Source organism: Crinia signifera, chromosome 8 (genome assembly GCF_055691185.1).
Source record: "Crinia signifera chromosome 8, ASM5569118v1, whole genome shotgun sequence".
Classification (NCBI taxonomy): domain Eukaryota; kingdom Metazoa; phylum Chordata; class Amphibia; order Anura; family Myobatrachidae; genus Crinia; species Crinia signifera.
The window spans coordinates 171,109,345-171,126,403 of NC_139224.1; the positions used below are offsets into that span (position 1 = coordinate 171,109,345).

The 17,059-nt window shown below is 45.7% G+C and overlaps 1 protein-coding gene across 1 annotated transcript in view; it reads left to right on the forward strand.

Moving 5' to 3' along the window:
* Positions 1-17,059, forward strand: part of TNNI3K (TNNI3 interacting kinase) — a 178,083-nt gene that overhangs the window by 20,972 nt on the left and 140,052 nt on the right. Inside the window, exon 5 of the mRNA XM_083158252.1 lies at positions 4,075-4,185. Coding sequence (XP_083014378.1) covers positions 4,075-4,185 — 111 coding nt within the window. The remainder of the gene's footprint in view (positions 1-4,074; positions 4,186-17,059) is intronic.

The following is a 17,059-nucleotide window of genomic DNA, read 5'->3' on the forward strand; positions in this document are numbered from 1 at the left end:
TGGGGGTTGATTGGCTGGTAGTTTATCTCTCTCCACATTATCACTTTTTTTTTTTTATATATATATTTTTATTCACAAATTAACATGAAATATACAACAGACATTGTATTGCGTATGATTCATACAATTTCATCGTCACAGGTACATTGTACAGCAGTAAGTCTTAAGTAAGTACAGATATATCATTCCACCAGAGTGCATTTCTTGCTAAAGAGTGCGGATGCATTATAAACATAGCGGTTTTGACAGAGCTCAGAAGGGTGGTTTACCTGTTGCTAAAACAGCCATATTATACCAGGTAGACAAGTGAACAATTTTCCTTATAGTATCCCTTTCGCGTGTCGGCAATATTGCTACATAGGGTAACCATATATCAAAAAATTTCCCCGATCTGGTCTCTACGTCTCCCATGCATTCGACCCAATCCATTTGGAACATATAAATCAGTCTGGGCATGCATAGTGAGAACGATATGTCCTCCGAATGTATCCACCTTGAGAGTATGGTTTTTTTTGCTGCTGTCGCTATTCTAGCTAACAGGAGTCGTGTGCCCTGCGTGAGTTTGGGGTTAAGCGATGGGGGGTAGTAATTCCATAAAGCCCAGGTCATATTAATCATGAACGTGATGTGTAGTGTATCAGTGATGTATGCCTGTACCTGGTCCCAGAAGGTCTGCACTACTTTACAAGACCAGAGACAATGTGTGATCTCTGCGTCCGGTGAAGAACATTTGAAACAGTTTGAATTATCTGCTATTCCAGTTATGTGTCTGAGCTTTGGGGTGAAATAGGCCCTGTGTAAGATTTTGTATTGCATTTCTGCATATGATGCAGAGACCAGCTGTTTGTTGAGTTTGACTGTGAGTCTGATTACATCGAGAGTGCCTAGACCTGGCGATGTGTCCTGCCATTTGGAGAGTCCTGTGGTATTAATGGTGAGATTAATTTTCTTCCTAATAAGGTCATATAATACTGATGTCGAAATTGACCTTCTTCCCTCACTTGTGATTATCAAGTTATTTAAGGTGTTAGTGAATTCAGCCTTCGGTAAAGTGGGTAGTAGTCTGGTGATGTAGCTTCTGACTTGGAAGTATGCGAATATTGGGATGTGGATGTTTGGGAACCTTTCTTTTAGGTTAGATAGTGTGAGCATGGTAGTGTGGTCTGAGTTAAGAAAGTGGTGTATCAGTCGCAGGCCCTGGTTGTGCCATCTCTCATATATCTGATCCGGGCTGCCCTCTTGAAAAGCTCTGTTACCAGTTACGGTTGAGAATAAAGATCGTGTACAGCATAGTTTGGACCACTGTCTCCATGATCGCCAGGCTATATACGGAGTATACAACAAGGGGTTAGTTTTTATGGCCGTTTCCATAGTTCCCATTGGGGAGTGTAGGTGGGCAGCTAATGTGGAGTTAGGAAGAAATGCTTGGTCTATAGCTTGGTCAACATAGTGGTTGGTCCCTTGCACCCAGTCCAGGGCACACCTCATGTTGGATGCTAATGCATATTCCTGAATATTAGGGAGGTTGATACCACCCAGAGACAGGGGTTGCTGTAGCTTGAATAATGCAATTCTCGGACGTTTGCCTACCCATATAAATTTTGTGAGGGCTCTATTGATCAGCATGGCGTCTTGTTTATTTATAAGATATGGCAGCATCTGGACTGGGTACAAAAGGCGAGGAAAGGAGACCATTCTATATAGCTGACACCGTCCCAAGTATGAGAGGGGCAAATATTGCCATTTTGCAAAGTCTGCCTTTAATTGGGAGATGGAGTGTGAATAATTGATAGAGTATATATCAGATGGCACATTATCACTTTTAAATCCTTGGCTGTATCTGACCTTTAATATTTTGTGGGACAATTTATATAAATAATGACAATTAGGGCAGCTGAGCCCCCGGGAACACTGACCGGCGACAGTATCGGTGACCCAGCTGGTCACGGGCCAGATGCGGTGCCTACTGTTCTTGTGTGACCACGTGTTGCTGGCTCATGCACTCCCACTTTTTCATTGGGCGCGCCATTAAAAATAGCCGGGATCCGCCCCCCCCCCACATGCCCACCCCCTGTCAGCTTGCAAACAGAAACATTTGCCAAAGCCATTCACTGCCAGGCATCGCGCATGTGCAATAGCCCAAACATCGGCCAGAGTCTGAATTCAGACCTGGTTGAAAAGGTTTATATTGGACCCTAAGTGCAAGGTTTCCTCGCTGCAGTATGGCGCGCGTAACGGTATCGCATCTCTGTCTTGTGCATTTTTCCACAGTTTAGCTGTCGTCAGTGTGTGGTCCTGAGCATCAGCCAAGGATATGTGATATATATATATATATATATATATATATATATATATATATATATATATATATATATATATATATATATATATATATATATATATATATATATATATATATACAGTTCCACAAGAGAAAAGGCACACGGACACCAGTCATCAGTTTCAAAATGATATATTGGGCATAGCACTATCTAGCGCTTTCGGGGACACCACCCCGTCTTCAGGATAACTGCCCTGCACAAACAAGTGACCAAACCGTGCTCCCCATCCCCCCACACAATAAATAGCAAACATCTGATTACTCTATGTTTGCTATTTATTGTGTGGGGGGATGGGGAGCACGGTTTGGTCACTTGTTTGTGCAGGGCAGTTATCCTGAAGACGGGGTGGTGTCCCCGAAAGCGCTAGATAGTGCTATGCCCAATATATCATTTTGAAACTGATGACTGGTGTCCGTGTGCCTTTTCTCTTGTGGAACTGTATGTATATATATATATATATATATATATATATATATATATATATATATATATATATATATATATATATATATATATATTATGTTCTACAGACAGATGTCCTCATACACGGTGCATCTTTATGCCATATTATTATTTATTTTTTATTATATAGCGCAAACATATTCCACGGTTCTTTACAGAGAATATTCGAACATTCACATCAGTCCCTTCCCCAGCGGAGCTTACAATCTATATTCCCTATCACTTGTACCTGCACACAATGACATTCTAGGGTTAATATTGTTGGGAGCCAATTAACCTACCAGTATATTTTTGGATTGTGGGAGGAAACCTGAGTTCCCAGAGGAAACCCACGCAAGTACGGGGACAATATACAAACGCCGCACAGTTAGGGTCATGATGGGAATAGAACCCATGACCTCGGTGCTGCAAGCAGTAATCCTAACCAGTACTGCCCATATATATATAACACATGGTGGGGAAAGAACCCATGACCTCGGTGCTGTAAGCAGTAATCCTAACCAGTACTGCCCCGTATATATATAACATGGTGGGGATAGAACCCATGACCTCGGTGCTGCAAGCAGTAATCCTAACCAGTACTGCCCGTATATAAGAACACTGGGTCTTTTCTTTAATTGTGGAAAACTGTGAACGCTTTGGGGGTACTGTATATATAAATCCATCCGGCCTCTCTATAAATGACCATTAGCCGATGCCTGGAACGTTAGATAGGTGGGACCTGAGAAACTATCCAATTGTATTTTCTAGAAGCGAATAGAAAGCAATTCTGTGATAGCCGGGACATCTCTATATTGTCCGCCCAAAGGTCGTTTCCTCAATTGTCATCAACAAACATTTACAGGGTGCAAAAAGGGAAACAAGGAAAATTTGTAAAAAAGATTACAGACATTCCGTGTCACCGGGGTGACTTTAGTGCCCACAGAAACAGATATGACATCAATTTGGGGTGTCAGTAAATATATATATTAATGATATAAAACAATAACCTTGTATGCAGAGGAGCATTTGACAGAACAGGATGAGGTGCGGCACATAACAGACTCCGGTGGCTGAAGGCTTCTGATCAAAGACCCCGGTGGGCGAGTAGGAGGTAGGGCAGCACCTGGGCGTCACCCTGATTAGCTAGAGGAAGAAGAAGGCAGCAAGGACGAGAAAGAGAGACTCAAATAATCTGATCATCCGGCCTTGGGGGAGCCCAGAATTTTTTGACATAACACATACACTGTATAAGAGAATCTGTTTACGAAATATGTTTTGTTGTGTTTAGGATAACGCTGAGCTGCTGACGGCGTTACTGCACGGCGGGGCGGATATTCAACAGGTGGGGTATGGAGCTCTCACCGCCCTTCACATTGGCACCATCGCTGGGCATCATGAGGTGAGTGCCATGTTCTGCCGTGAAAGATCATTCTAAAATAAAAATAAATAATATACAACAGACACCCCAGGGCCTGCTCCTGCCGCTCAGCCCAAACATTACATGTACCTACCAAGGGTATGTGTGCCCAGATGGCACCAGTGAGAAGATCAGCGTGGCATTTTTGGCGTAGCTGGCAGGTAACAATGCACAAAGGCAAATACCATGACAGAGCTCTGCTTCTGATTGGCTGTGGGGGAGGAGCCATAAATGAAAACAAACACATATGGCTTCTCCCGTAAGATGGTCCGGGTGTGTGTTTTCTTATTTTAACCCCCGGAACGCCTACTACTGCTCGAAGAGGATACCATCCATTAATGGCCCGCATGCTGGGACTTGTGGTTCTCCAAGTCCCTCCATGCGCATGCAGGCTTGCTGAGACTTGTAGATTGACAACAAGACACAATAGTTTATATTCTATTTGTTTTATACAAATCATCAGCCCTGTGCCCTCTGCCCTGGGGCATCGAGGACAGCCCCAGGCTTCAGCCCGGGCAGGGGTTATCCTCTAAGGGGGTCCCCTTTATTGGGAAGGGGTCCTTCACTCCCCCAGGGTCCCTGCCTGGGCTGACCAGTCAGGGGGATAATGCTTTGGCCGGGGGAACTTGTATACAAATTTTCCCCTGGCTGTGACATTACCCTGCTTGCTGTTTGGGCCCTATGCTGGTTGTCAAAATACGGGGGACCCCTGTTCATTTTGTGCTCTATATTTTGGGAACCAGGACCGGCCCTTGAACTTGGTGCTGGGTTTAGAAATCCTGGGGACCCCCAGCTTCTTTGGCCCCTGAATTTCTAAAACCAGGACCGGTTCTTTGAGCCCGGGGCTGGTTAGAGCTGATTATTAACTCTTATTTTTACTCTGAGAAGCCTGCACGGATCTGGCGTCAGCCACATGCGGGTGGAAAAGATGTTCTGTTTGACATTTGTATTTACTGATGAATTCGTATTCACCGGTAGCAATTATAGTAAATTTGACGATACCATTGAAATGAATGGGGACTTACGGACGTATTCTTTCGATGGTGGATTCATTTGTATTTTTTAGACATTCTAAAAAATACGAACGGGAAAAAATATGAATCGTATACATTTGTTCTTTAGTAAATTATTGGATGTGTGAAAGTTTTCACATCGAATGGCTACAAATACGTACCCATTCGATCTTAGTAAATGGAGAAAGATAAAGTACATGGAGATAGAGTACCAGCTAATCAGCTTTTAACTCATTTTTTAAACAAATTTTCTACGTTCACATTATCTCTCTCCAAAGCTAAGAACATAGACCCGTAATACAAAATGTGAACAGTTATTATATAAACTGCCCTCCCGGAATGGCCGGGAGGCTCCCAAAAATCGGGTAATCTTCCTGTGCCTCTCCCGGAGAGGAGCTAAAAAACAATAAGCAAGTCAGGGTTATTTATTCAAATATAGCAAACAAAATGGTGAACTAAAAAATAGGCAAATATTCAGACATTCAGCTATCAGAAAACAAATAGTGATCATCCATCCACTAAAAGGTAATAAATAAGTGCAAAAAAGAATTTGTGACTGATTTGGCGCTATCTGACCGTGATATCATGCAGATAAATAACACCTTTAGGTGAAAAAAGGCAAAATATACATAACTTAGATGTTACGTGGCATATCCATACATTGGAAAGACAGGAATGGTGTGAAATGACAAAAGATAAGAAGCACCCCTTACTCAATTATCGGTATCACAACAGGGGTGAGACACAAAAAACATCATAGTGTAGTATTTATGGTGAAAGGCAAATTTTAATTTACACATAAAACTCACAATAGATTGACGCTAAAAATCGCATGCATCAAACTCCCACTAGCAATACTGCAAAAGAACAGGCTTTTTCTGGATCCGGGCCTCAATGATGGCATCAGACGGATGAAGGGATTTACAAAACCGGTGTAGGGATCCTCCTCATCGGACACCAGGAAGCTAGAGCAGTTGGCAAGGAAGTCGGTATGGAAGGAAGTCGGTATGGCAAGGAAGCAGGTATGCCTTCAAAGAGGCCTGTATGCCATCAAAGAGGCCCGTCTGTGTGCTGCTGCAGGAGGCCCGCCTCTTCTCGCTCTGCACGCCTGGGTCTCGGGGCTGGATGCCGGGCACTCCTCCCGGTGGCTCCTGCACTGCCGTGTATCAGATCGCGGCTCTAGGTCAGGCTCCGTCTGCCCCCTGTGCTCTGCTCACGTGCCGGGTCCCGACCTCTGCCACACGCTGCCTCTCTTGCCTGCTCGGCCACCTCCCCATACGCGGTGTAGCTTCTCCCTCCGCCTGCGCACAGCAGCACGTCACTCCGCTGTTTGGCCCGTTTGTCACATGGCGGGCACCCTTTCTGTAGGGATGGCCATCGATGCCATTGCCATCAATGGTTGCCATCGATGGCAATTCTGCAACTGGCCATCGATAGTGCTAAACTATTCAGTGGATGACCATCGATATTTTTACATATCGATGGTCATCCATTGTGTTTGATGGATTGGCCTGTGGGCCAATCAAAACACGGGGGCAGGGCTTCGCGGGTGTCGGGGGGCGGAGCTATGCTCAGTGTCCCGGCTTTTTGTAAAAAAAAAAAGAGCGAACCATATCGATGGCAAAAGTATTCGACATCGGCCATGAACCATCGATGATTTCAAATCATCGATGGTTGATGGCCATCTCTACCTTTTCAGCGCTGCCTTCCTCCGCTCACCGGCCTCCTTCTGCATTCCTGGTGAGTCGGTTGCTTGGCAACCTATTTATCACTGTCCCCAGAGTGGGGGTGCCACACACAGGAGATGTATGGCTCTGCGGGAGGGTTTTCCCCCATTTCTGGGGGGCCGGGAGGCTGGACCCAATTTCTGGGCCCTTCCCAGCCATTCTGGGGGGGTCAGCCAACCCTGCATAGTGTTTGTGACAGAACTATATAATAAATAAACATTCATAGTGATCAGTGATTATACATGTCGCCTTTGTAGAATAGTTACATTATAATCCGGCTGACAAGTGACAACTATTATGTTATGCAGTGAATGATATATATATATATATATTTTTATGTTATTTTATTATATATATTTGTCAAAAACACAGTACAGTATGTAATATATGTTTATGCCTTCTGAATAATTAACCCATAGGTGCCTGCTTCTGAAAACTAAAATCAGGGAGATTACCGTAGGATGCACCGCACGCCATCGAATGCAGTTTGACCTTTTGTGAATTCATCCCTAAGCATATGTGTGTTTTCAGTGTATTAAATGTTATGTTATTGTGGACACTGAACTGTTTTCAACTTGTAGGCACAGACTGAGAGTTAAATAGTGGGAGGAGCAGTGTCCCCAGCAGCACAGAGTATATCAGGAGATGAGTGATGTGTCAGCGAGGACAGGGCTGCATGTGACAGGGGCAGTGACATGATGTGAGGAGGGGAATGGAGGCAGCAGGAAGCCACAGACTGAGAGTTATATAGTGGGAGGAGCAGGATCCCCAGCAGCACAGAGTATATCAGGAGATGAGTGATGTGTCAGTGAGGACAGGGCTGCATGTGACAGGGGCAGTGACATGATGTGAGGAGGGGAATGGGGGCAGCAGGAAGCCAGAGACTGAGAGTTATATAGTGGGAGGAGCAGGGTCCCCAGCAGCACAGAGTATATCAGGAGATGAGTGATGTGTCAGCGAGGACAGGGCTGCATGTGACAGGGGCAGTGACATGATGTGAGGAGGGGAATGGAGGCAGCAGGAAGCCACAGCCTGAGAGTTATATAGTGAGAGGTGCAGGGTCCCCAGCAGCACAGAGTATATCAGGAGATGAGTGATGTGTCAGTGAGGACATGGCTGCCTGTGACAGGGGCAGTGACATGATGTGAGGAGGGGAATGGAGGCAGCAGGAAGCCACAGACTGAGAGTTATATAGTGGGAGGAGCAGGATCCCCAGCAGCACAGAGTATATCAGGAGATGAGTGATGTGTCAGTGAGGACAGGGCTGCATGTGACAGGGGCAGTGACATGATGTGAGGAGGGGAATGGAGGCAGCAGGAAGCCACAGACTGAGAGTTATATAGTGGGAGGAGCAGGGTCCCCAGCAGCACAGAGTATATCAGGGGATGAGTGATATGTCAGTGAGGACAGGGCTGTATGTGACGGGGCAGTGACATGATGTGAGGAGGGGAATGGAGTCAGCAGGAAGCCACAGACTGAGAGTTAAATAGTGGGAGGAGCAGGGTCCCCAGCAGCACAGAGTATATCAGGAGAGGAGGCTAAAGCCTACACCTGCCTCGGGTGTGGTATAACACACCGACAGTCGGGATTCCCACAGTCATTACTCAGATGTCGGAATCCCGACTGCACAGTGGGGGGAGCGCAATGAAGCCTCTTGCGGGCTCGCTTCGCTCGCCACGCTGCAGGCACGGTGGCGAGCTGCGATCGCCACCTATTTTATTCTCCATCTATGGGGGTCGTGGACCCCCACGAGGGAGCAGTCGGGATTCCAACGTCGGAGGAATGACTGTCGGAATCCTGACTGTCGGGGAGCCGTCCGGCACCCCCTGCCTCTCCCTACACTGATCCCAGCTGTGGAAGAATAATAATACAGGGGTTGCTTTAAAATTAAACAATAGAGACAGCTTTATTGTGGATAAGCAATTGTTAATGGGGAAAACATTTCCTCTGGCTGCAGGGAGAGATTCACCCCTCCCGTTATATACTGTATATATCCCATTTATATAGTCACTGGATAGCAAATTGAAATAATGTGCTTGGCTACAAGGGCAGTAAAAATATTTTAGTTCCTAATTATAAAACACATGAATAGACTTCAGTCCTGGGTACACAATACACCTTCCACCTGCATTATGTGTCACATACACCTCACAGTAATAAGAGCTAATAAGTGTGTATCCTCACGCCCCATTCTGAGCCTCCGCGGCATTGAAATATGTATGTTTATTCAATCATTAATATATTTTTCACATAATATTTCTAGTTTAATTGCTTCAGTATATGTCACATAACCCGTCTCACTCTCTGTTAATGTGATCTATGTTTGACTACTTCCTGTAAGGTTACATATACGATTTATACAACATATAACAAATGAAACAAACTCATACAAAGTCAAACATAAATAAATATAATATACTGTATAGTGTTTTTCTTCCCCCTTCCTACCTGCACCACACTACACACATCACACAAAATATCACACACACACATCATACATACACACATCACACACACCTCATACACAAAATATCACACACACATCATACACACATCACACACACCTCATACACAAAATATCACACACATCACACACACCTCATACACAAAATATCACACACACATCATCATACACACATCACACACACCTCATACACAAAATATCACACACACATCATACACACATCACACACACACCTCATACACAAAATATCACACACACATCATCATACACACATCACACACACCTCATACACAAAATATCACACACACATCATACACACATCACACACACCTCATACACAAAATATCACACACATCACACACACCTCATACACAAAATATCACACACACATCATCATACACACATCACACACACCTCATACACAAAATATCACACACACATCATACACACATCACACACACACCTCATACACAAAATATCACACACACACATAAAACACACCTCACACACATACATCACACACAAAATATCACACACACACATCATCATACACACATCACACACACCTCATACACAAAATATCACCCACACATATACACATCATCATACACAAAATATCACACACAAATACACACATCATACATTTATCACACACACATCATCATACACACATCACACACACACCTCATACACAAAATATCACACACACACATCATACACACATCACACACACCTCATACACAAAATATCACCCACACATAACACACATCATCATTCACAAAATATATCACATACACACATCATACACTTATCACACACAATATCATACACTCACACACACATCATAATACACACATCATTACACACACACACACACACACACACACACACACACAGACACACATCACAGGTTTGCTGACTTTCTGGCTGCCCTCCGGCAGCCAAGTCAGTGAGGCGTGGGGGGGGGGGGGGGGGGCGAGGTCACTGACAGGGAGGGATGGGGGTGGAGCTGCCGGTGGATGAGCAATGTGGGGGCGTGGCCAATGTGATTGCGGCCTAGTGCAATGCAGGGATTTCAGGCATTACACAGCGGGGGCTGCAAAGATGCGAAATGTGTAATTTGCTCCCACGAACCCCCCTGCTGTGGAGGGGGGGTGGGGGGAGGCTGCCCGGGTAGGCAACCCTGATACATCATCATACACATAATTAACTCACATAGTCATACACACACACACATCACACACATCATCATACAGTACACACATCACACACAGCGAAGTCCTAAAGTTGCTTTTTCTATAAATAAATATTAATAACTAAGGCTGCGCCCCCTTAATTTGTGAACATTTGTATATGAGAAAGATGGTTAGAATTGTATGACAGATGCCTGTATTGCAACTTGAGTTATAGGTGAAATGTGTTAAATAGAGAGCATATGATGTGGAAGGGGGTGTGTATTGTTTTGTTTAATTAAAAAGCGGTTACAGAGTAAGATGTACATTGATAGTGTGGATGGTACTTTGACATTTGTGGGTGTGGGGGGGTGTGCATGTTGTTTAGGTGTGTGTGTGTGCAATAGTATAGTAGGGTGTTTCTGAGTCAGCGGCTCCCCACTGGCGGAGGTCACGACACAGGAAAACAGGAGGCTGGGTAGTGATAGGGGTGTGTGGGCATAAGGGGGACTAAACAGGAGGGTGGGAGATACTGTGCAGCTTCTGCCAGTGGGTGAGGGTCCAGCATGGCAGTACAGGAGTACAGGACAGTGGCCCTTAGTCAGTGTCTCCTCCTACTGGGTGGGAGTTCGGGTGCATGAGAGCAGGAGGCTGGGCTATCAGGCATGATAGGGGCATGTGGGCAAAACAGCGTCAGCGACTCCCCAGTGGTGGAAGTTACGGTTCAGGAGAGCAGGAAGCTGGGTAGTGATAGGGGTGTGTGAGTATACGTAGGACTAAAGAGGGGCTTAGGGGTGCTGTGAATTGCGGGAGGGGCACATGGGGTGCCATGAATCAAGGGAGGGAGGGGGCGCAGGTGTCGGCGAATCGCGGGAGAGGGCGGGGGTCCGCAAAGCGTGGGAGGGTGCGTGAATTGCGCGAGGGGGGTTTGCGAATCGCGGGAGGGGGGGTGCGCTATTAACCACCTAGTTGGTTATATATTCTTGTAGAAGGATGGTAGGATGTTGCTGTCATTCAGAATGCATTTACATAAACAGTAATAGTAGCAGTAAAAGAAGATCTGACTTAAAACACCTACAGTAAAACAGAACAGGTGTTATACAGTATATTATACAAAGAATTGGTTGATGATGTGTAGGTTGACGTGCACATAGTTCATAGTTGTCACTGGAAAAAAATTGCTACACTAAAAAATTAACACAGAAAGTTCAACACATGTAAATGTTGACATAAGTGTGGCACTTCATCGGTGTCCATGTCGACACATGACAATGAATATGAAAACATTCAAAAAAAGAAAAATAAATCTTCAAAAACTCATGTCAACCTTTTTCATTGTCGACCATAGCCGTGCATGTGCCATTTAATCCTGGGGTTGCCGTGAATCGTGCATGGGGGTGGGGGGGGGGGGGGAGGAGGTGAGGGGTGTCCGCGAATCACGGGAGGAAGGGTCGTGGGTGGATGCTGTGAATTGCGGGAGGGGGTAGTCGCGAGGGGGGGGTCGCGGGGGGGGTGTGGGTGCTGCGAATCGTGGGAGGGTGGGTCGCGGGGGCGGGGGGGTTGCTGCAATGACAGGAGGGGGGTCAGGAGTGGGGAATCGCGGTTGGGGGGGTCGTAGGGTGCCGCGAATCGCAGGAGGGGGGGTGTCACGGGGTGGAATCGCGGGAGTCACCGGGGGTGCCGCGAATCGCCACAAGAAAAAATCAACACAGAAAGGTCAACACATGTAAATGTTGACATAATTGTGGCACTTCATTGGTGTCCATGTCGACACATGAGAATGAATATGAAAACATTGAAAAAGTGAAAAATCAATCTTGTCAACCTTTTTCATTGTCGACCATAGCCATGTCAGTGTTTTGCATGTGCCATTTAATCGTGGGGATGCCGTGAATGGGGGGGGGGGGGAGGGAGGGAGGTGCATACCTCCCAACATGACCCTCTCCAGGAGGGACACATTGCTCTGTTTCTGGACTTTCTTCTTAATTTATGGATTACCATCACCTGTGCTTAAACACCTTTCTTATCAATTACCCTGTTTAAAACAGGTGATGACAATCATAAATTAAGATGGAAGTCCACAAACAGAGCATAATGTCCCTCCTGGAGAGGATCATGTTGGGAGGTATGGCGGTGTGGGGCGCTCACCTGGTGTGTCTGGTGAGTAGCTGTGTCTTTGCTGTGTAACATGGAGAGGCAGAGGGTGTCTGGCACTGTCTGTGGGCTCACTGGGCTGGTTCTCTGTCATGTGAGTCAGTCATGTGAGTCAGAGGCTCCACCCAGCATTACAGCTCCAGACACACTTTGAGTGACAGATGTAGCCAAATATATAAGAGATACCCCATAGCGTGTTCTATCTCCAAACTAATTAAACAAACTGCAGGATACAATCTGTCTTTTTTCCACTTCCTGTCAGATATTTTTGACATGATCAAATGTTTCTTAAGAATTACACTGGTCGACACTCAAGTCTCTGTAGGGTAACGTGAGGGCGCTGATTCTGAATCTGACATTCGTTTTTCCAGATTGGCTCTATTTTTTTAGATAGCTGGGTACCCAATGAAGTACAGTAATACGTGTATTACATTCTGTACATGAGAACAGTGTTGCTTAGCATTCGGAAGTTACTACAAATCTCTTCAAATGAAACGCAATATACTCATAATGAATATCACTGGCCAACACATTTTTTTTTCCTGTAGTCAAATGAATGAATTAAGGGTAAGTTGATGGTACTGATCAATGTCCGGGACCCTTCCGGCCATTCCGAAAGGGTAGGAAACCCTGTTGCAGTCACCAATCTCGCTCACTGCCTAATAATAAGGCACCTGTGATTATTGGGTGTCACCCATCGCCTGTTTACATATTTACTTTATCTTATTTAAGTTTTCAATCATTTGGAGAAATTACCAGGAAACTTTTGCTTGGCCAGTCGTGAAAGAACAGCAATGATTTTATTGTGGAACCCGATTGGTTTTATAACTGCTAAGCTGCATATAAGTGAATTTGATGTTCCTGTTCCCAGATAGAAGATATTACAGTAATGTGCCAGTATCAGCTCCAACGGCTGCCTTTTATTGTCATTTTATTACCTTTTATTCAAATAGCCGACATTACTGCACTGAACTTTAACTTCTGAATTCTCCAATCACATGGAAATAACTAAATCCCATATGATACAAGCCATACAAAACAAATATACAAACTATATAATGTGTGTGTATATATATATATATATATATATATATATATATATAAATAATAGACAGGAGCGCCCCATAGTGCGTTTATCAGCCCTCTGATGAAGTATTGATGATTAAACGTGTAGGGTGTGGCCTAGCGCCGTCCTTCTGTGAGAGTGTAACCGCTCCTTCAAGCTGTGTGAGATACACAGAGATCTATGCTGAACAGCTTCTATTGCTACGTGACCCAACACTTGTTTGGCCTTGGAAACTTCTATAGAATAAACTTTTTATACTTTAGATAAATGCACTATGGAGCACTTCTGTCTATTATATTAGACTCAGTGATTCATCGCACCCTTTGGGCGCTCTTCACACCGTCGTAAGGGGCTGCGCCCCCTTAATTTGTGAACGTTTGTATTGTGATACATATGGTTAGAATTGTATGTAAGATGCCTGTATTGCAACTTGAGTTATAGGTGAAATGTGTTACGTAGAGAGCATATGATGTGGAAAGTTGTGGCGCTGGTGCAGAGGATCGTGGGGACACTTCTGGCAGTGGGGGAAGCCAGGGCCGGATTTCTCACCTAGTTGGTCGGGCAAAAGCACCATGATGCTGCAGACGGAACCAAAGTGACGCAACGTTGTTTGGAAGGGGTGTGTATTGTTTTGTTTAATTAAAAAGCGGTTACAGAGTAAGATGTACATTGACCGTGACATTTGTGGGTGGGGGGGGGGGTGCGTTTTGTTTAGGTGTGTGTGTGTGTGCAATAGTATAGTAGGGTGTTTTTGAGTCAGCGGCTCCCCACTGGCGGAGGTCACGACACAGGAAAACAGGAGGCTGGGTAGTGATAGCGGTGTGTGGGCATAAGGGGGAGTAAAGAGGAGGGTGGAGGACACTGTACAGCTTCTGCCAGTGGGTGAGAGTCCAGCATGGCAGCACAGGAGTACAGGACGGTGCCCTTGAGTCAGTGTCTCCTCCTACTGGGTGGGAGTTAGGGTGCATGAGAGCAGGAGGCTGGGTGGTAAAGCATGATAGGGGTATGTGGGCAACACAGGGTGAGTGGGGCAGGAGAACAGGAGGCAGGGCAGTGATAGAGGTGTGTGGGCATGAGGGGTAGTAAAGGTTTTTGGCTGTTGCAGAGTAGGGATGGGCATTGATGCAGATGCCATCGATGGTTGGCATCAATGGTGATTTTGCACCATGCCATCGATAGTAGTAATATATTACTTGTATAACCATAGATTGTTGTAGCTATCGATGGTCATCCAATATATCTGACTGAATAGGCCGTGGGTCAATCAGAACACGGTGGCGGGACTTCCGGGTGTGGGGGGGGGGGGGGGGGAGCTATGCTCAGTGTCCCGGCACCTTAAAAAAATTTGAAACTTGATTGGTTCTCCTTTGCCATTGATGTAGGGAAACCATCTGGTCCTCCCACATCGATGGCAAAAGTATTCAACATCGGCCATAAACCATTGATGATTTGAAATGATAGGGGTGTGTGAGTATACGTAGGACTAAAGAGGGGCTTAGGGGTGCTGTGAATTGCGGGAGGGGCACATGGGGTGCCATGAATCAAGGGAGGGAGGGGGCGCAGGTGTCGGCGAATCGCGGGAGAGGGCGGGGGTCCGCAAAGCGTGGGAGGGTGCGTGAATTGCGCGAGGGGGGTTTGCGAATCGCGGGAGGGGGGGTGCGCTATTAACCACCTAGTTGGTTATATATTCTTGTAGAAGGATGGTAGGATGTTGCTGTCATTCAGAATGCATTTACATAAACAGTAATAGTAGCAGTAAAAGAAGATCTGACTTAAAACACCTACAGTAAAACAGAACAGGTGTTATACAGTATATTATACAAAGAATTGGTTGATGATGTGTAGGTTGACGTGCACATAGTTCATAGTTGTCACTGGAAAAAAATTGCTACACTAAAAAATTAACACAGAAAGTTCAACACATGTAAATGTTGACATAAGTGTGGCACTTCATCGGTGTCCATGTCGACACATGACAATGAATATGAAAACATTCAAAAAAAGAAAAATAAATCTTCAAAAACTCATGTCAACCTTTTTCATTGTCGACCATAGCCGTGCATGTGCCATTTAATCCTGGGGTTGCCGTGAATCGTGCATGGGGGTGGGGGGGGGGGGGGGAGGAGGTGAGGGGTGTCCGCGAATCACGGGAGGAAGGGTCGTGGGTGGATGCTGTGAATTGCGGGAGGGGGTAGTCGCGAGGGGGGGGTCGCGGGGGGGGGTGTGGGTGCTGCGAATCGTGGGAGGGTGGGTCGCGGGGGCGGGGGGGTTGCTGCAATGACAGGAGGGGGGTCAGGAGTGGGGAATCGCGGTTGGGGGGGTCGTAGGGTGCCGCGAATCGCAGGAGGGGGGGTGTCACGGGGTGGAATCGCGGGAGTCACCGGGGGTGCCGCGAATCGCCACAAGAAAAAATCAACACAGAAAGGTCAACACATGTAAATGTTGACATAATTGTGGCACTTCATTGGTGTCCATGTCGACACATGAGAATGAATATGAAAACATTGAAAAAGTGAAAAATCAATCTTGTCAACCTTTTTCATTGTCGACCATAGCCATGTCAGTGTTTTGCATGTGCCATTTAATCGTGGGGATGCCGTGAATGGGGGGGGGGGGGGGAGGGAGGAGGTGCATACCTCCCAACATGACCCTCTCCAGGAGGGACACATTGCTCTGTTTCTGGACTTTCTTCTTAATTTATGGATTACCATCACCTGTGCTTAAACACCTTTCTTATCAATTACCCTGTTTAAAAACAGGTGATGACAATCATAAATTAAGATGGAAGTCCACAAACAGAGCATAATGTCCCTCCTGGAGAGGATCATGTTGGGAGGTATGGCGGTGTGGGGCGCTCACCTGGTGTGTCTGGTGAGTAGCTGTGTCTTTGCTGTGTAACATGGAGAGGCAGAGGGTGTCTGGCACTGTCTGTGGGCTCACTGGGCTGGTTCTCTGTCATGTGAGTCAGTCATGTGAGTCAGAGGCTCCACCCAGCATTACAGCTCCAGACACACTTTGAGTGACAGATGTAGCCAAATATATAAGAGATACCCCATAGCGTGTTCTATCTCCAAACTAATTAAACAAACTGCAGGATACAATCTGTCTTTTTTCCACTTCCTGTCAGATATTTTTGACATGATCAAATGTTTCTTAAGAATTACACTGGTCGACACTCAAGTCTCTGTAGGGTAACGTGAGGGCGCTGATTCTGAATCTGACATTCGTTTTTCCAGATTGGCTCTATTTTTTTAGATAGA